The sequence below is a fragment of the Choloepus didactylus genome, chromosome 1 (assembly GCF_015220235.1).
Source record: "Choloepus didactylus isolate mChoDid1 chromosome 1, mChoDid1.pri, whole genome shotgun sequence".
NCBI classification, from domain to species: domain Eukaryota; kingdom Metazoa; phylum Chordata; class Mammalia; order Pilosa; family Megalonychidae; genus Choloepus; species Choloepus didactylus.
In genome coordinates, this window is record NC_051307.1 from 49,227,155 (window position 1) to 49,248,701 (window position 21,547).

Sequence of the window (21,547 nt, forward strand, 5' to 3'; positions counted from 1 at the left end):
GCCCAGAGAGTAGAAATATCTGCTGGATTCAGGAGCAGCTTGCTGGTCCAAGTCAGCAGGGAGTGTTGATGCTTATCAACCTTGCCATATGAGTCGATATTTCCTGTGCCCTGAAGCTATATAAGCTTAATCAAGAGAAAGGAAGGAAGTGCATTACATGTCAAAATCCCTTATCAAATAAGGACTATGTATTTTAAAGTATCATAGTATTATAAGCTATGAGCTTGGTACTTAATAAAATTCAAATTCTAACTAATGGCAGTGTTTATTAGATTATCTTTACATTAATTAGAACATTTTGATAAATTGTGGATCCTATGAATATAGAATTTTGACCTTAAATTTGAAAAGTTGGCTATTAATGTTCTTTAGTGATAAAAAAAATGGTGTAATATTTTTTCTTTTTTTACAAAAGGTCACTGTTTTGGTAACTTTTAAGATTAATGGGTCAATGATTTCAATAGTGGGAGTTGGGATTATAGTCTCAAAGAGGAACTTAATGAAATGTTACTAAATTATTGTTTTTTAACAAATATACATACATATATACATATACATACATATACACAGGTGCATATACATATACATGTATACATATAAATACAACATATCTGTCATTTCTAAAATAACTACATTCAAAGGTTTATACTTATTCCTAGATTGCTGCCAATACTCCAAACATTTGGGAAAGTTTTGGAATTGTCTTCTGAGTCTATGGCTCATCCTTTTCAGTGCCTAAAATGGACAAATCTATGCCAGTGAAAGATTGATTCAAATTTTTGGAAACAACTAAAAATCACTTGAGTAAAAGAAATAGTCCAAAGTTGTTCTTTTATTATTAAAATTATAATTAAAAACAAGGCATAACTACAACTAATGAGACTAATTTTCTATTAGAACCTCTCTGAGAGAGAAAATTTGCAAATGCCAGAGAGAGAGAGAGAGAGAGAGATCCTATGTATGTATCTATCTATCTACCTACCTATCTAATAGTAGCACACAACTTTGGTTTCAGAATCATCAAATCATATAAGACTAGAACTTTGAAATTAAAGTTTGTCATTTCATAAATTGTACATATAATTCATGAAATATATCACAATTTAGTTCCAATCTGATGTGGAAAAGGAGGAGGAGAAATTGGAAAAATTTGACTGTGAATAATGTGGCCACTCTGCTCTTAATGAAAGAGCATTACCTTAGCAGATAGACCATATAAAAATGTGATTTTTGTTAATCTCATATTAAAGTTATAGTGCCCGCTTTGCTAGGGCAGCAACACAACTCTGGGTTTCATATAGATGAAAACACCTATGAGACACTATAGCCTTCACCCAACACCAAGATTACCCAAAGGTCATAAGACAGGCAATGCAACATGACTGTCATCAGCTAGCAGAGGCCTTGTAACTCCTGGAAGCCTTCTGAATGTGTATAGGCATTTATATGGACAGTAGACAGCATCAGTATGGACTATCTTAGCTCAGGTGGTCTCCAGCTATGGAGTCCATTCTGCTGTTACACCATGCTAGCCACAGAGCATCCTCAGGTATATTTAATCAGTTCCAATTCTTCGGTTGAACTACATCTAATCACCACCAATAATTTACTGTTTGATAATCTCAACAATGGTGTTCTGGTTTGCTAATGCTGCTGCTAGGAAAAATACCAGAAACGGATTGGCTTTTATAAAGGGGGTTTATTTGGTTACACAGTTACAGTCTGAAGGCTATAAAGTGTCCAAGGTATGGCTGGCATCCACTTGCTTCTAGATTGCATTTCAAAATGGCGTTCCCTGAAGTGTTGCCCTTGGGGTGTTTTGTCCTCTCTTAGCTGCAGCTCCTCTTCAAAATGTCACTCTCAGTTACTCTTCAAAATGTCACTCTTAGCCACGCTCTGGCCCTTTTATAAACTCCTTTATATGACTCCAGTGATCCAATTAACACCCACTCTGAATGAGTGGGGTAACACCCCCATGGAAATTACCCCAGTAAACATTTTCGCTCACATTTGATTGAGTCATCTCTCCATGGAAATAATCAAAGGATTCCAATCTAATCAACAGAAATACATCTGCCCCCACAAGACTGCATCAAATAACATGGCATTTTGGGGGACGTAATACATCCAAACTGGCACAAATGGAATGCAAGATCTTAGCTTAGTACATACAACCTCCCCCATTCTTATTTACTTTGGATACAATATACATTTGCAAATTCCCTGAGTTACAAAGATAATTCAAGTTTTTAGGAGTTCTTGAATTTTAGAGGCAAGGTCATAAAATAGTCATTGACCCTTTCCTTCAAATAATGTAGTGAAGAGATCATTGACTTATCGATAATTTTATTTCAGTTATTATTTACATCCTTCTTTCCAGACCAAGCACTCCTAAAATTTACAGAATCATATTAGCTATTTTTAAAACTTCAGTTTATTTTATTCAATTTTAATTTTAATAATTCCCATTAAAACACATCAGATCATTATAGTTTTCTAATTAACAGATTAAAAATGTAGTAATTCCTGAAAAGAATGTGAGAAGATAGTATTAATTCCTCCTCTGCTTTATCAGAGTATAATTCTTTGAGTTGATTTATTCATTCAAATCTATACAAAGTATCAGGTTTTATTTTAATATTTTCCCACAGAGGTTTCCACATAGGGCAATGTTCCCATAGATCTGATGTGGCACTACAAAGGACTTGAACATCAAAGCATGTAAACATGGACAAGATGGGTGAAATCAACATTAATGAAATCTTTGTGCATTCAGAAATGATCAAGCAGTGTAAATCACAGTCTATTAAACATTTGTTATTACATTGTTTTAAAAAAAGAACTTGTTCCTAAGGGAATATTTCAAGTTGATTCATATGTTACTACATATTAGTCAATGCTTTAATAATTAAGGTGAAATCATTTTGAATACAATGTTCATGTATTCAAAACTATGTGCCCACTACAGAGTGGTAATGTCTGATACATTTTAGAGAATTACAAGTGTTATTGGAGTCTGTCACAGCTATCAACAACTTTACACATCTCAGGTTCATATACTAATGGTTACCTTGGGGATCAAATTTCTGTTATTGGAAAAGAAAGCATTTATTTTCATGATATCAGTTGAAGGTGGAATCATAATGTTTGTAAAATGTGTAACTATACAGGGAAAATGCAAATTTCTATTACCTCAATTTTGTAGTCTTTTTGGAACTCATTATTTATTTGAAAACCTAGTTTTGTTACCCTCACTACAAATAAATCTTTGAAAAAAGAAAACTGTTCTATATGCAATATTTACATCTATAGATAAGAAATACTTTTCCTTTCTCCCAAATAACTGCTGCAATTTTAAAAACAAGCAATAAAATCAAAATCCATGGTTGTTGATAACTAGAAATTTACTAAATCAATAACATTTCAAAGTGGAGTTAAGGGATAAAAATAACCTATCAAAGTGTGGGGGGGATTTGTAAATATGGGTATCATTTGTGTTTTAGTAGGAGCTCAAGTCAGTAAAAGATGGGTCTCCCTTTACTAGAAGGTCATTTGCAGCACAGAATAAAAAATATCAAGATATCTGTTACTTTACAAATAAATTATCCCAGTTCTTAATGGATTTTTAGATATTTTCTTGACTTTGAGCACAACTTTTACAGTGATTCATCTAGATTAAAAATTCTTTCTTAATCCTAGATTAATTAAAAGAAAAATAGTATCTTCTGAGAGTATAAATGGAGGCACATCACTTCCTTCAGTGGCTTCCCATGGCATGTAGAATAAATGTAAACTTACTGTAGCATAAAATTCCTGCATGATCTGGCCTTGCCCTTCTTTTATACCTCATCTTGGGCTATCTTTATCATGTACCATTCTCATTAGGAGTTTTCAGTTCCTTCAGTGGCCAATCTCTTTCCTACCTCTGGCTTAGCTAATTTAATTTTTGGAAAATTTGTTCCCTCTCTCCAACATCCTTGTCCTCAGGCTATTTTAAAATGGTTAACTCCTTTTCACAATTTAGGTTTCAGCTGAAATATTAGCACTTTCTTAGGCCTTTTCTTTCTTAATTTGAGCTTTCTTGTTCATACTGCCTATCTTTATACCATAAATCCTGGATGGACAGGAATATATTCTCACTTTCACAGTGGTAACCCCAATATGTACCATGTGGAATAGTTTCTAGGCATGAAACACATATTTGTTGAATGAATAAATGACATTGTAGTATCTTTTAATGACAAAAGCCATTATAAATGCAAAACAAGTGTTTCAGAAAGCACTAATGTTATATAGGCATATGAATTGATGTTATATAGTTATTAAAAGACATAAATTTGAAATCACATTTTTCTTACATGCACTTTGTATCTATGTTATCTCAAAATGTCTTAATATATTCCACAATACAGTTAGAATCCAAATAGGCATCCATTTCTTTTTTTATATGATTAACCCTAAGTAATGCACAAATGTAATTATTTTAATTCTCTGCAGAAAATGATAAATAAAAAAGAATACTAATGTATAGGCAGCTTGGATAATAGTTAATATAATTTTATGCTTGCAGAGTGTGTGTGTGTGCGTGTGTGTGTGTGTGTGTGTGTGTGTATGGCACAACCCCAAAGAAAAATGATACCAAGTTTTATTGACTACATCTCAGTCAAATAATTAACTATCAACAATATATCAGGTAACAGAATGCTATAGGAATTTTAATTTTCCTTGAGGTTATTAAATATTTAAAGCTATATTACTATTCAGTATTATTTGATACTTTCCTTAAATATATCAATATTCTAAGACCTATTGGATGAAACAAATATGTATGTATCATTTTTACCTTTTGATCTCAAATTGAATTTTTTTCAGAGACTTCAACTTTAAACAGCAACACCCCACCCAGTCAATGTTTTTTGCTTCTGGAAGATTGATTATTGTGCACTCAGCACTTTATTCCTCACCCTGACTTCAAAGGAGTCCTACCATCTGTGTGTTCCTTTCCAGAATATTTCCTCCAGGTTGACATCTCAATTTAGAATTTAGTTACATGATAGAGTTTCACTGTGAACCAGGCTGTGATCGTGGTCATAAATTTCTCTGGAAAGCTGCCTCTCAAATGTTCATCACTTAGCAAGTAAAGCTAGTCAGCTCTAGGTCTTGCTCATTCACCCTGAAAACATTATTCTAGGAAGATAAAATGACTTCATGCACACATGATAATTACCATGTAAGCCAGTTTTGAAGCTATAGAGATAATAATTTAAAAGCTCTCTTATTCTTTTATATGGTCTTGCAAGACTCACAGTTTTCTTTTCTTATTTTTTTTTCCTTTTCTTCCTCTTCCACATTATAACATTTGATGATTTATTCATATAAGAAGAAAAGTAGTCCCGTCAATATAAATATGAAAATTCAAGTTCATTTTTTTCCTTGAAAGCTTATATGGCTTATTCAATAAATTATTTTTGAATTTTGAGAAAATGCAAATGTTTCAGGATATGGAATAAATATAGAGAAATTAATGAAAATTATATTTTATAGTTTTTGTTTAGAAAATTCATTTTTGTTTTAAAGCTAGATATATTTTTATATAATCTAGTTCACTAAGTCCATGGTTTATAAACAAATTTGTGTTTATTGTGCATTTTGGCAGAATAATTTTCCAGATAATCAAACTAAGATTAATAAAAACTGACTTTGTACACATATAGATTAAAAAAAAAAAAAAGTTTTTTTCATTTTTTAACACCAGAAAATGTTTTAAAGCATGTAAAGCAATACAAGCACTAGGAAAGAATATAAAGCAGCCATAATACAAAATTTCCCAGGATTTTATAAGTATACTTTGAAACTTAGAATTTCCTTAAATTAAGGAAAATCTAAATTTAGTGATACAGCTGTAATAGATAATGAATGGAAGAAATTGGAGAAGTATATATTATGTATACTCTGCTGGGAATATTTATAATAGAGATAGCTGAGGTATACAATCAAGCACATACAATTTTTGAAATGAAATAGAAGTCACTGAATGTTCACCTACATTACAAATTTCTCCAGGGCTAGCCCTGATTCTGAAATCAAGAATTAACTGTAATTATGAATTCTATCATGAACACAACACATGGAAGCTCGTTTTTTTTTTAATTTTTTATTTTTTTATTTTTTTATTTTGAGATAAATTCAAAGTTACATGAATAGTTGCAAAAACAATACTAGCCCCATACACAGAATTCCATCATACCCTGAACCCCCTCCCCCGATAGTTCAATTCACCAACTTTAACATGCTGTCATATCACTATTTCTTTCCCTCTCTCCCTCCCTATCTATCATCCATCATATATTTCTCTGTCTTCTGAACATGTGAGAGTTAGTTGCACACATCCTTGAACATACAGTATAATTCATGTATGTACTTCCCATGAACAAGAACATTCTTTTATGTAATTCCATTAAGCACAGCTAAGAACAAGAGATACAACAATGATACAATGCTTAAATTCTATATTTCCTTTTTCTTATGTCTCAGCTATGTCCCTTCGAGCCACCTATCCTCCACCCTCCAATCCCATCCAAGTTCATCCTTAGCATTCAATTGTCATCTAGTTAGACTTTTTTTTTTTTCTTTTTTCAATTGTGGAAACATATATGCAGCCTAAATCTTCCCATTCCACCCCCTCCCTAGACTTCCATTAGTGGGATTAATCACATTTAGAATGATGTTATGCTCTTTCCCACCATCCATTACTAGAAATTTCCCTTCACCTCAAACAGCAACCCTACACTCCTTTCTTAACTCCCCATTGCCCCTTCCCCCATTTCACTTAACCCAGACTCTACTTTTCATCTCTATGGTTATATTCTGTGATAATTTCTTTGTGTTTACTGTGGGGCTTAAAATTAACCTCTTAAATCCCTGTCAATCTTGTTTTTCTTTGATACCACCTTCACTTCAATAGGGCACATAAACTATGTTCCTATACTCCTTCATTCCCCCACCTTTATATAGTTGTCTAAAATTACATATTTTACATTGAGTTCAAAATCACTGATTTGTCCTTAGAGTTTGTGTATTTTTTATCATGTAGGAAGTAAATAGTGGAGTTATAGTTCAAAAATTATTGACTTCCATTTGTATTCCATTGTGTTTGGAGAATGTTCTTTGAGTATATTCAATTTTTTTTTTTTTTTTTAATTTCTTGAGGCTTGTTTTATGTTCCAGGTTATGGTCCCTTCTAGAGAAAGATCTGTGATCACTAGAGAAAAATGAGTGACCTGGTGATTTGGGATGTAAGTTATATATGTCTGTTAAAATTCTCTATATCTCTTTCTCCTTTCTTTGTCTGTCTGTTGGTAGGGCTTCCTTTAGAATCTGAAGTAGGGCAGGTCTTTTATTGGCAAAGTCTCTCAGCATTTGTTTGTCTGTGAAAAATTTAAGCTCTCCCTCAAATTTGAAGGAGAGTTTTGCTGGATAAAGTATTCTTGGCTGGAAAATTTTTTCTCTCAGAATTTTAAATATGTCATGCCACTGCCTTCTCGCCTCTATAGTGGCCACTGAGTAGTCACTACTTAGTCTTATATTGTTTCCTTCGTATGTGGTGAATTGCTTTTCTCTTGCTGCTTTCAGAACTTGCTCCTTCTCTTCAGTATTTGAGAGTCTGATCAGAATATGTCTTGGGTGGGTTTATCTGGATTTATTCTATTTGGAGTTCGCTGGGCATTTATGCTTTGTGTGTTTATATTGTGTAGAAGTTTGGGGAAATTTTCCCCCACAATTTCTTTGAATACTCTTTCTAGACCTTTACCCTTCTCTTCCCCTTCTGGGACACCAATGAGTCTTAAGTTTGGATGTTTTATTTTATCATATCCCTGAGATCCATTGCGATTTTTTCAATTTTTTTCTCCATTCTTTCTTTTGTTCTTTCGTTTTCTGTTCTGTGGATTTCTAGGACACTGAGATGTTGTTCAGCTTCCTCTAGTCTCGTATTGTGAATATCCAGAGTCTTTTTAATTTGGCCAACAGTTTCTTTTATTTCCACAAGATCTTCTGTTTTTTTATTTGCTCTTGTAATGTCTTCTTTATGCTCTACTAGGGTCTTCTTTATGGCACTTATATCCTGGGCCATGGTCCTCTTGATGTCCTTTAAATCCTTTGCCATGTTTTCATTCTTTGATTGTAGTTCTTTAATTAATTTTGCGAGGTATAACGTTTCTTCTGAAATCTTGATTTGTGTGTTTGGAGCTGGATTCTCCATATCGTCTGGTTTTATCACATGTGTTGATTTTCTGTTGTTTTTGGCCTCTTGGCATTTGTTTTGCTTGATAGGGTTCTTTCAAGTTGTATCAAAAACGAAAAAAGGGGGGATATCAATCTAATTTTTCATCAGTTCTCCCCAACTCTGTGGTATGTGAGGATCTGGTTCTTTTCGGGTCCAATTGGTGCACTTAATTTGGGTGTGCTGTCACTGCTGTCTGCCCACAATGAGGGGTGTGTGCCTGAGTGGTTAGGGAGGACGGGCAGGTTTAACAATCAAATCTCCCAGGTGTTCCTGGAGATTTAAGGCTGTTCTCTGCTGCTGACACAAAAGTCCTTGGTATTGGCGTAGGTTCCCTGGGATTTCCGAGCAGTTCCCCCCTCCCTGCTGTGTTTTTCCAGGACCTCTGTTGGGTAGGGGGCGGGCCATGCCACGTCACAAGTGAGCACCGGCCTCCAGGGAAGCCCTGGGCCTCTGGGCTGTGTAGGGGCGTTCCCAGCCCTCTTCAAAGATGGTTGAATGGGACACATTAACTTCCCCCTTTCCACACAGATCTGCTCTCCCAGCTCTGGGACAATCAGCCGTGGGTGTATTCAAGGCCACTGTCCACGGACGATATTGTGTCGTGTGAGTGATGCTGCGAGAAAGACTCCCTGTCAGGCTGGGTTTCTCAGCTGGGCTCTGTGCTGTGTGTTCAGCCAGGCAGGAGCAGCCCCGCCTGCTGGGGCGACAGCTGCGAGGCTGGGTTTCTTGGCTGGGCTCTGCACTGTGTGCTCACCCTGGGCAGGAGCAGCCCCTCCTGCTGGGAAGACTGCTGCAAGCTGCGCGTTCCCCCTTTGTTTCCCTGGACCCGAGACAATCAGCAGTGGGTGTGGGAAGGGGTATCCTCCACCCCAGACACCCAGGCATTAGTCCAGACAACTCCCATCTTATCTGCAGCTGTTCCTGGGCTTCTTTTATATATATATATATATGTGTATATATATATATATATATATATTTAAAAGTCCAGCCCACCGTTTCCCCCCCAATGCAGCATGGCCGAGGGATTCAGCCTACTCACTCACTCATTTCAGAATGCAGACTCCTGGTTTCACCAAAAGCACGTTCCCTGTGGCTTTAGCAGATCTTGTCCAGCTGATGCTACTTTGGAAGTGGTGTTCTGGGTCCTTTCTGGTTTTTTATCTAGTGTTTTCCATGGAGGTGTTTTTTTCTTTGTCTCACCTATTCGCCATCTTAGGTTCCTCCAGAAGCTAGTTTTGATATGTTATGTAGTTAACTGGGTCAACTTCTTATAGTCCCTGTGTAGATCTATTGGAAATAATCCAATGGTTATTTCATAGGTTCCCCAGTCTTCTATGAGTGGCCTGGAAAACCTACTATCACATTCTGGAAAAGATAAAGAAGGTGAAATTTCTACAGGGAAATTATGATTCTGTGGGTCGGGAGCTATGGGAGCCACTCACTGTAAATCCGAAAGGGCCTTTTGTCATGGATCAAAAGCCAACAAAGGACTAGGGCCAAGGTTCCGGTACACAAGAGTTTCTGCTCCCTGAGTTGGGAGCAGAATGGGCTGCTCACAATGCCACAGTGAACACCAGAATCTGGTCTACAGGATTGCAAGCTGCCAATTTGGCACTGTTGCACTCTGATATCAGGAGGAGAAAACCTTCCAACCTTTTCTGGCCTTGCAAGACCTACTGCCCGCCAGCTTTGTCCCTTCCCTGCCTTGGTCTGGCAGCTGCAGTGGAACACATGTCTCCAAAGTGCTTCTTGTCTCCATGGAAACTGGCAAGCAGTACCAGACTGATGGCCATGCTCCACAGTTACTGGGCAGAGGGGTGGCACAGAAGGGGGATACCAGGTGTTATACGCAAGAAAGCAGGAAGAATCCTGAAAGGATAAAGTAGAATAAAAAATAAATAAATAGAACCACATGTGGGAGTCTAGGAAAGCAGATAACTTAAAGGTTTTCAGGCAAGTTCTAAAAGCTAGAAGGAAAGATGGCAGAAATTAGAGAATTCTAACTATCTAAAAGAACAGAAAGACATTATAAAAGTGGAAACATTTTGCACTTGATCAGTCTTAATTTTTCCTTTGATTTCCTTTTTCATATGACAGAGAATTCACCACAACCTCTTGAGAATTATAAGCTGTATTAATTATGTTTGTGCTTTTCAATTCAGTAGTATTTAATGTGCAATATGTGTTCAGTCTATACAACTACTGAGCCACAACTTTCATATTAGAAGGCTATTTGTGTAGAATGCCTTCAGTAATTTAGTGAAAGTAATAGTATGCTGTGTGTGCATTTAGATATATTTTTAGACTCTAATTTAAGCAACAAGAATGATCTTGAACTTTCTAAGATGCAGGTTCTTTATAAATACCCCAAACCAGTTGACTGAATAGGACAGAGACAGAGACAGAGAGAGAGGGAAAGAACACACAAAGCTTAACCTAGTTGAGAGGAAAATCCTAAAGCACAATAGGCTACCATGTTTCTTCATTAAAAATGAATTGCCTATTTCTGTCATTTCATGTTGAGTCTTATATTTACGTACTCTTAACTTATTTTCTATCTACTGATCCATTTTCCATGTGTGCTTTGCATCACCATAACGCAATAGAACCTTAAGATGAGAACTGTATTTTGCATTTGATTGGCGTTCCTGAGAGGATACAAAAATATTTAAAAACAAACAAAAACATTCAGTGTGCCATTTGATTCAGGTGGCTGTATCTTTATTAAATTAAATAATTAAATAGACTGAGTTGACAGCTTTCACTAAGTATAAATACATCTCAAACAGGTGGGTCAAAATATGTGTCATTGTTTATCTCATGAAACATTTACAATTTCTTGAAAAACTGTATCTTCAATTCTCTTCATATCTTGTTTTGTTTGTTCCCCTTCACCGTTTTAAAAATCTGATCCTTCCTTTGAAAAAGTTCTGCTCATTTTCAGGAAGAAAAAATAATGAGAGTTCCTCAGTTCTTGTTAAATAACCCACAAAATTTGATCATTTATCCTGAAAAATCCCTGACTACAACTCACTCCCTCTCAGGTGTGCAAAACATCAATCTCAGCCTGTCTGTCTAGATACATCTCAGGTGGTTATTGCTCTTAGAAGTAAGCACTGGTGTGCAGTGTGCACTGATCCACTGTTGTGACCCACATTTTTGACCCACATTGTCACTCACAGGATGAGAGATGGAGAAAAATATTGCCTCCACTCATCATCCATTCAGGAGATAGCAAGGCTTGAATGGCTCCTGTTTTAGAAGCAATGCCATGCTTTAGGATGTGTTCAGACATGCATCTCCACCTGCCTGTTCTCTTTTGACAACACTCCTGGTTTCAAAGAATTCTCTTTATTCCTTTGCTTATTGCTTCTCTATTCTGCTGGCATGCCACAGATTGTCACCAAGGTCAGGGTGACCATAATCTTAGAATTTGCATCTTTATGTCCTATGTCACAGTGTGATAGGTTCTTGATGGTCAGGCAGTGAAGGTATGTAAGAAACGTGTACGAGAAGTACAGTTCTCAACTAACTGGGGTCAACAGGAGTCAAGACTCAGTTCACTTGACTTTTAACTTGACTTTTCCTAATATAGACAAGGGAATTTTGAACCATTTTTCCCCTAACCATATGACAGATGGGAGCATTGAAGGATTAATAGCAGCTGCTCAGTCAGCTATTTAAGGACAGGGTCAAGAAAGCCATCTTTTCAGAATATTGAATAACTGCTCTTTATTAAATTGTCTTTTATGGCAATAAATTAGCAAATTATTTCTCTAAAACTACTGAAGTTCACTTAAATGGTTTCCAACCACTGACACTGGTTAGAGAGAAATGAAGTGTTGCGCAAGATCACTGAGAAATGAAGTGTTGCGCAAGATCACTGTCCACAGAGTAGAGGAAAAGGAAGCATATTTGAAGAATTTTTATTTGTACTGGGTGGGAGGGGAGAACTGTTGGAAAACTGATTCTGAGGAAAAAAAAAATTGAAGAAATTCAAGATACTTCAAAAAATAATCATACTACAACAAAAATAGTGGGTTTTCAAAAAAAGCTGATTTATGAGAAAAGTTTATGCAACAGCTCTAACAATAGATATCAAAGATCACATTTCAGTGATGTGCTGGACATGTTTAATAATGGGTTCTATGGGGAAAAACATTATATTGTATTGTTTTCCAATGTCTCTGGTGAAAATACTCCCATTGTAGTTGATTTCAAGCTTCCAATATGTGTTTCTGAAAATTTTGCTAAGGAGAGTTGAGCTTATTTGACTCGCTAGAGCTGGTGTGAGCCAGCTCTAGCATATAACTGCTTTTATTGATTTCAAATGTTATTTCATGTATTAAAAAGTAGATGTGAAAGGTCCAAATGCATCTTTGAAATTTTTTACTCCAAACTATATCCTTCTTTTATCACACTTATTCTGTCAGAATTAAGTTCACTTTATTTTTCAAGGCAACTCTGTGGTTACGCATGTGAGGCCTGAAGCCAATGTGCAAGAGTCCAAAACCTGACTCCCGCCCTTTCAAGCTTTGATACTGTGGGCAAGTCATTTAAGGTCTCTGTGCAGCAGTTCCCTCATCTTCAATGTAGAGATGATGGCATGTTTGTAATGAAGATTACAGCACTGATACAGGACGGGCACTTGTGAATGCTCAGTATGATTAGCTGATTTTATTCCTACACTTACTTCTGGCTTAGTAACTGTTGAGGGATGAGATACCTAGGAAGGGTCCTGTTAAAATGGGTGCTGATGCAAGCGAAGTGGACCATAAAGGAAAGGTAAAATATTTTCAGAATCATTAGAAGCCCATCCCCCTAAAGGGGCCTAGGTGGGATTTATTACACTTAATATTCAAGACGTGTTATTGCATACTATATTTTTCTTCCCCTCTGGAGCATAATTTGCACACAGTTCTTTTTTTATGTCCAGTTTGGAGGGCTGAAAAAGGCATACGATATGTTGTTCTAGATCACCATTTGTTATATCTTCTTATGTTCAATTAAGTATTTTTTTAACCTTTTTTTCAATGTAATATTTTTTATTTTGATATAAATTCAAAGTTATAGGAACAGTTGCAAAAACAATACTAACCCCATACAAAGAATTCCATCATACCCTGACCCCCCCCGATAGCTCAATCCACCAACCTTAACATGTTGTCACATCGCTATTTCTTTCCCTCCCTCCCTATCTATCATCCATCATCTATTGCTCTGTCTTCTGAACATATGAGACCTAGCTGCACACATCCTTGAACATGCACTATAATTCACTTATACACCTCCCATGAACAAGAACATTCTTTTATGCAATCCCATTAAGCACAGCTAAGAAGTACAATAGGTTCAACAATGATACAAAGATTACATTCTATATTTCCTTTACCTTATGTCTCAACTGTGTCCCTTTGAGCCACCTGTCCTCTATCCTCTAATTCCATCCAAGTTCATCCTTGGCATTCAATCATCTATTTAGACTGTCTTTTTTTTTTTTCTTTTTTTTTTTTTTTTTTGGTTGTGGGAACATTTATACAGCTTAAATCTTCCCATTCCATCCCCTCCCTAGCCTTCCATTGGCAGGATTAATCACCTTTAGAATGTTGTAATGCTCTTTCCCACCATCCATTACTAGAAATTTCCCTTTACCTCAAACAGCAACTCCACCCTCATTTCTTAACTCCCCATTGCCCCTTCCTCCATTTCTCTTAACCCAAACTCTACAATTCATCTCTATGGTTACATTCTCTGAAAGTTTCTTTGTGTTTGCTATGGGGGTTAAAATTAACCTCTTAAATCCATATCAATCTTGTTTTTCTTTGATACCACCTCCACTTCGATAGTACACATAAACTATGTTCCTATACTCCTCCATTCCCCTACATTTATATAGTTTTCTAAAATTACATATTTTACATTGAGTTCAAAACCACTGATTTGTCATTAGGGTTTGTGTAATTTATATCATGTAGGAAGTAAATAGTGGAGTTACAGTTCAAAAATTATTGATTTCTATTTGTATTCCACTGTGGCTGGAGAATGTGTCCTGAGTATATTCTATTTTTTATTATTATTTTTTTTTAATTTCTTGAGGCTTGTTTTATGTCCCAGCTTATGGTCCCTTCTGGAGAAAGATCTGTGATCACTAGAGAAAAATGAGTGTCCTGGTGCTTTGGGATGTAAGGTACTATATATTTCTGTTAAAATTCTCTATATCTCTTTCTTCTTTCTGTTGTTTCTCTGTTGGTAGGGTTCCCTTTAGAATCTGAAGTAGGGCAGGTCTTTTATTGGCAGAGTCTCTCAGCATTTGTTTGTCTGTGAAAAATTTAAGCTCTCCCTTTAAATTTGAAGGAGAGTTTTGCTGGATAAAGTATTCTTGGTTGGAAATTTTTCTCTCTCAGTATTTTAAATATATCATGCCACTGCCTTCTCATCTCCATGGTGGCCACTGAGTAGTCAGAACTTAGTCTTATGTTCTTTCCTTTGTATGAGGTGAATTGCTTTTCTCTTGCTGCTTTCAGAACTTGCTCCTTTTCTTCAGTATTTGAGAGTCTGATCAGAATATGTCTTGGGGTGGGTTTATCTGGATTTATTCTATTTGGAGTTCACTGGGCATTTATGCTTTGTGTGTTTATATTGTGTAGAAGGTTGGGGAAGTTTTCCCCAACAATTTCTTTGAATACTCTTTCTAGACCTTTACCCTTCTCTTCCCCTTCTGGGACACCAAAGAGTCTTAAGTTTGGACGTTTTATTTTATCTATCATTTCCCTGAGATTCGTTTCAATTTTTTTTATTTTTTTCTCCATTCTTTCTTTTGTCCTTTCATTTTCTGTTCTGTGGACTTCTAGGACACTGAGATGTTGTTCAGCATCCTCTAGTCTTGTATTGTGATTATCCAGAGTCTTTTTAATTTGGCCAACAGTTTCTTTTATTTCCATAAGATCTTCTATTTTTTTATTTAGCCTTGCAGTGTCTTCTTTATGCTCTTCTAGGGTCTTCTTTATGTAGCTTATATCCTGGCCCATGGTCTTCTTGATGTCCTTCAAATCCTTTGCCATGCTTTCATTCCTCGATTGTGTTTCTTTAATTAATTCTGCAAGGAACTTTGTTTCTTCAGATAACTTGATTTGTGTGTTTGGAGTTGGATTCTCCATATCATCTGGTTTTATCATATGCATTGAGATTTTCTGTTGTTTTTGGCCTCTTGGCATTTGCTCTGCTCAACAGGGTTCTTTTAATTTGTAAAAAAAAAAAAAAACCTATCTAATTTTTCAGAAACACTGTTTGGTGACATACACTTTCTCTAACTAACCAGCAGATGGCGTCTGTGAGTCACCTATACCTCAAGTCAGTTCTCCACCTCTTGTGGGGTCCAGCCAGAGCACTCAGCCTAAGTGTGTGGCTGGAGCTGTTTGCCCTGAATGTGGGGCGCTTGTATGGGTGGTCAGGGAGGAAGGACAGCATCAATATTCAGATCCCCCCGGTTCCCGGAGATTCAAGGCCACCACAAGAGACCAAGCCTTCATTTCATTTCAGCCCCAGCCCCTGCCCCTCTCTCTCGATGTCCCACAAACTTGGCGTAGTGTCTCTGGAATCTCCGAGCAGGTCCCCCCGCCCAGCCGAGCTCCTCCAGGACCACTGCTGAGAGAATGCTGTGCTACGTCATCAGCGTGCGCTGTCCCTCAAGGGAAGCCCTGGGCCGCCGGGCCGAGCTGGCTCGCTTTCAGCCTTATGCAAAAATGGCCAAACGGGGAGTCTCCACACCCTCCTCCTCGTACAGTTCCTCCTTCCCAGCTCCGGGACAACTGGCGGGGCTCTGGGCTGTGGGCACGGCCCCAGGCAGGAGTTTGTCCAGCCCTCCCGGGAGCAAGCTGCTAGCCGCGGGGATTCTTTCGGCTTCTGGCTCTCCGCTCCGTTCCCCCAGCCCCAGGAATATCTGCAGCGGGCTATCTTCCAGGCCAGTCACCGAGGGACCGGTCCAGCCCTCTCTTGCTGTGTTTTACTGCGTTTCCCACAATCGCACCTGCAGCCGCTCGCACCTGCAGCCGCTCCTGGGTTTTCCCCTTTTTTCTTTTTTTTTTCCCCCCCGGACTCCAAACCCTGGCTTCCTCGGATCGCCACACGGCTGCGGGACTTCCAGCCGGGTTACTCACTCGTTTTAGAATGCAGACTCTCAGTTTTACCAAGTATACAGCCCCTGGGAACTAGCAGATCTCATTCAGCTGGCACATTGCTGTAACCGGTATTCTGGGTCACTCTCTGGTCCTTATCTAGTGTTTTCCACGGAGGTGTTCCTTAGCCCTGTCTCACCTAGCCGCCATCTTGGTTTCTCCCAATTAAGTATTTTAAGTAGACATTAAAATATCCTGTAAAATATTATGTGGATAAATCTTTAAGGTTTTTACCATTTGTTGTCTGTATTTTTCTCTAGTGAAGAATGTGTCTCTGCTTCTGCCCTTCTATTTTGACTAAGAACAAAGCACAAGACTGGAGTTTCTTTGTTCATTCTACTGTCACTAGGACCCCTATAAATGCCAGCCACTGTTTTGGGAAATGCATTTACTTTGGACAATGAGCAACTATGGAGAGCTTCCACTTATAATACAGAAAGTTAAGCTATGTAGCTGATACAAAGATAAATACAATACCATCATTGCCTGATTCTTAATTAGCCTAGAATCAAGTAAGGGCAAATGATATTTATAAAAATAATAAAAGGAAGTCAACACAAAAGTGGAGGTGGAAAGTAATGGTCATAGGTTGACTGGAATATAACGATCCTCTAAGATTCCAAATTGGAAGCTGGTGCTTCCTTATCTCATCATAAACTTGTTTGATAACAGAGACTCCTCTAACCTCTAGGAAAGTGGTGAGCTTACCAATGGAAGGCTCATTTAAAAATAAGGTCTCAATGATATAATCAATGCATTTAGAAATCCCTAAAATGATAAAATGAGTACTGCACCGTATCTAGAATGCCTTTCCTCTCTTGTTCTTTGTTAACACATTCTCTGCTAAAGTTTCTGATAGCCTTCAGATTCCTTAAACAGTCTTCTTTCTCTACTTATCCCTCAGATATTGATTCATACAGGGTATGGCATGTGGGAGGTGTCCATAAATACTTGTTGAATGAATGCATTGAGAATGAATCCTCAATTTGCTAACATACTAATATGTGCTAATTGGGAAAACAGTAATTTCTTTGAACTCTCTGAGATTGAATTGAAGGAGGCCTTTGAACCATAAGAAGTTGTAAGAGAAAAGTAGCAGCTAATATGATGCTGTCTCCAGGTTATAACCAAAAGTGAAAAGGCAGTTGAAAGCTTTGAAAAGTTCGACAGCCAACAACAGTGGCTTTTCGATTGCTTTTAAGAACCACGTATCCTAAGAGTATTTAGGAATAGTAAACACTCCTCGTGAGTTTTCTTTCTGTAGGGAAAAGTTAAATGATTAGGCAGCAGGTCCCAAAGAACTGAAGTTATGATTCTTTAAAGTCAGAGTCCATTGTGAGAGAAGATAAAGAGAAGCTGTCCTAATCTCCTACCTGTAAGGACAAGGTATTGATTCTAGTATATACAAAGTTCCTGACATATTGAAGACCTTAAGTATTAATTTCTTTCTTCTGTGATCCAGTAAGGAAAGAGTGAAATAATTACTAAAAACGTGTTCTGAATAAGACAATATATTTAATGGCAGTTAAGACTGACATCCTCTCTTATTTTATTTTAATCTCATACCTGAAATTTAAGAAGATGCAGTTCAGCTAGGTATGCAATTTAAAGTGTCATTGATAAATTTATTATCCATTTTTTTTTCATTTTTATCTAATTTACACTTAAACAAATAGTGATAAAGACACTATAATCCAGCAGCTTTTGTGGACAAGTAAGAATAAAAATGTTGAACTTTTAGAACAAACTCTAAATGGTTCATTGACTATGTTTCACCATGGAAAAATCACTTAGCCTCCCAGTGTCAGTTTACCCATCTGTGAAATGAGAAGGATAATATTTTCTTATGGGGATGTTCTGAAAATTATTTTGCAAATGCAATAGATGAAATCGTTATAAGCATCACTGCTCTTTTTCCACTTCTTTAAAGAAGCAGACAGTATTATTTATGTATGACTTGATAGTAAAAATGTCATCTGGAATGATCTATGTGCATTTTATTAGCAGTGATATGTATTTTATTACTTAAAGAATCCCTGAGATTGTTCAATTTTTACTTTAGGTCAAAAACAGGGAAACTGAACAAAGATTCTTAATATCATTCTGAGTTTCAAATTTCTGAGCTGCTAATTTGAAGCCTTTAATCATTAGTCCTCCTTTCTTTGTTAGCTCATGTTTTCTCTGATATGGTTTTCCCCTCACCTCACTTCACAAGATTGATAGTTCCCCATGTTTTTCTGGCTAGAGGTCACCTCTGAGCTGAAGGCAAAACACATCCCACTCTGGCTCCTGTTGACTTTCAAGTCAACTATCAAAGAATTTATTCCAGACATCTCCTAACCTCAATTTTAAAACTCCACCCAAAAGATTACAGGGAAATATCTCAAGGAGTTGCCATAATGACCCTAAGTGGTTGGCACTGAAGAGACAAAGCGGCTGATATCACATTCTTTATACTTGATAGGCTTAATTATATAACGTGGTCATGAACCTATGTGCTTATGTCATTTAAGTCTGGAAAGAAATTTTCCCCTTCAGGCACTTCTGTCTCTTATGGTGCCAATCAACAGGCTTCTTGGTAATAAGATTCTTTATACCAATAGCTCTAGCATAATCTCAAGTGGTGCTTGCAGTAATGATAGAATCATTACAAAACTAAAGAAGAAAAGGGAAATATAGTTCATGGATGTGATTAAGTCATCACAATGTTCTTGCATATGTAAATTATCCTTGACTTAAATAGTATTTTGCTCACACAATAGTATTTTAACCTGGCTCTAGAAAGCCATTTTTTACCCATGTTGGTAATTGTTAACAGACTTGGCAAAGCTTATCTCTAAATCAGCTTACTGAAGTGAGGTTTATGAATTATGTTTCCATGTGAACGAATTTTGTTTTAACTATTACAAGTGTGCACTTATTAAGTAAAGTTGTTGCCTGAATTACTTTTATAAATTAGCATGACACTTAGGATGATTAAAACTTGATGAGGTACTAATGATATCCAAATTGACAAGTGTCAATTGATCATAAAGTTTTATCTGATTACAAAAGAAATATAAATTCATTGGATAAAATCAGGAAACTACAGAAAGGAACAAAGAAGGATATTACCTGTATCTCCTGGGTTAGAATAATTACTTTAAGAATTTATGGATATTCCACACAACAAACACTTTTTGAAGACTACTCATATTGTTTCCTTCCAATAAATACATTTTGTATTTCTAAAAACAGCTTCATGTACAAGAAATCATGGTGAAATAGCATTTTTAAAATTTCCTTTGTAAGAAATTGAATCTAAAGTTCTAGTACCCATATTTCACAGACTTTATGCAGGATTTTAAAAGTTACTGGGGTAATATTGCATGTGTTTCCTCCACTGCTTTATAATATCCTTAAAGAGTTCAATTTCTCTAAAATTATTCCAGTGCCTTTACTTTTCTTTGAAGCAATGGACAAGTCCAACACCATATAATTAGTGCAAGTCAAGGGAAATTAATGATATCATGTTACAATTGGAATATAAATCTTTATGTGTGCCTAGGAGGAAAAGAAGGTTTTCTGACATGTCAGGGAGTATAAAAGAAACCTAACGGTATATCATTGCTGTTGTCCTCTGATTAAGGATTCTCAATTATTTTCTGTCTTTTTGTAATTTATACTTTTGTTGTTGTTTGGTTTAACTTTCATTTTTGTGGAGAAGTTAAGTCCAACGTAGACTCAGAAGATCTTGGGAAGTTAATCATTTTATAACTTTAATTTAATCAACTTTTCTTTAATCCCCTTTTAGGCAGCCAGGGGCAGTTTCCACTAACACAGAATGTAACGGTTGTTGAAGGCGGAACTGCAATTTTGACCTGCAGGGTTGATCAAAATGATAACACCTCCCTCCAGTGGTCAAATCCAGCTCAACAGACTCTGTACTTTGATGACAAGAAAGGTGAATACATTTTCTTACAAATGTTTTAATCATGTTCTGAAATATCCTAATTATAATGCATTTATTTTTCTGAGATGATTCAAATTATTCCTTCTGATTACCAAACTGCTACTGCTTGTATTTAAACATGTTAAATATTAAATACTTTAGTTTGCAAGTCATAAACACTAAAGATAACCTATGTCAACTTTTTAATAAAATAAACAGCCCTAATTCTGTTTCAGAAGTAGTTGTATGCCTTCTCTTAAATCATCTTCTCTCCAGCTACTACCTTATTCTTGTGTTCACGTAGCTACCTTTTGTAGAGATTGCACATTATTTTTTCTCACTATTAACAACATGGTATGTTATTTTTCTTAAACTTAGTTCAACATACTTGGAAGACATTGTACGATTTTGGAAAGTTTGGTGATTTTATTTTTATGAATTGTATCTGAAAACCAGGATTGTGGAAGAGTTCCATAATAAGGTTAAGAAATTCTAAATTACCAAGATAAACTGGTTAAGTAAAAAACTGTATTTCCTTAAAATTGAGTTGGACTTCATGAATTAATTGGGATTTCTAAATGTATGATAGATTTTTATTGGACTTTTTAGAGTAAGTAGTAAGGAAATTCACACTACATAATTTAAGCAAAGTCTAAAAAGTATACTCTGAATTTTGAAGTCTTCTTCCACTGTTTTAACATTGGAGAAGTGAGTGAGTCCCCGAACTATTATGAAATAATAGAGCTGGTGCTTTAGATAAATTTAAATTATACAGGATATAAATATCTGTTTATATATCAGTTACTCAACATGGTCTTAATATCTGGGTTTTTCATTAATCTGTACAGATGACAATAAGATAATTTGAAATAATTACATTTTAACAATTAAAATGCTGTCAAAATTCATCTAATAAATGTTTCCATGCCATAAAATATGAATTCATTTCACTGTTATAGTTTTCCCCTTTAATGTATGCAAGGCTCAAAATTAAATCATTATTTGTTTAAACTTTAAGGATATGATGGAGAATTAATAAGCTATTTAATCCATTCATTTTTTCTTTCTTTCATTCTTTTTCATTTCAAAGGGCCAGCTTTTGGCTTCATTGGTTTTTCTCTATTGTTTTTTGTTTGTTTGTTTGTTTTCAATTTCATT

At 36.2% G+C, this 21,547-nt stretch overlaps 1 protein-coding gene across 4 annotated transcripts in view; it reads left to right on the plus strand.

The window, feature by feature from the left end:
- Window positions 1-21,547, plus strand: part of CADM2 (cell adhesion molecule 2) — a 1,163,401-nt gene that overhangs the window by 870,124 nt on the left and 271,730 nt on the right. For all 4 annotated transcript variants that reach the window (XM_037833793.1, XM_037833816.1, XM_037833802.1 and 1 more), the window contains one exon: window positions 20,252-20,401. In XM_037833793.1, coding sequence (XP_037689721.1) covers window positions 20,252-20,401 — 150 coding nt within the window. The remainder of the gene's footprint in view (window positions 1-20,251; window positions 20,402-21,547) is intronic.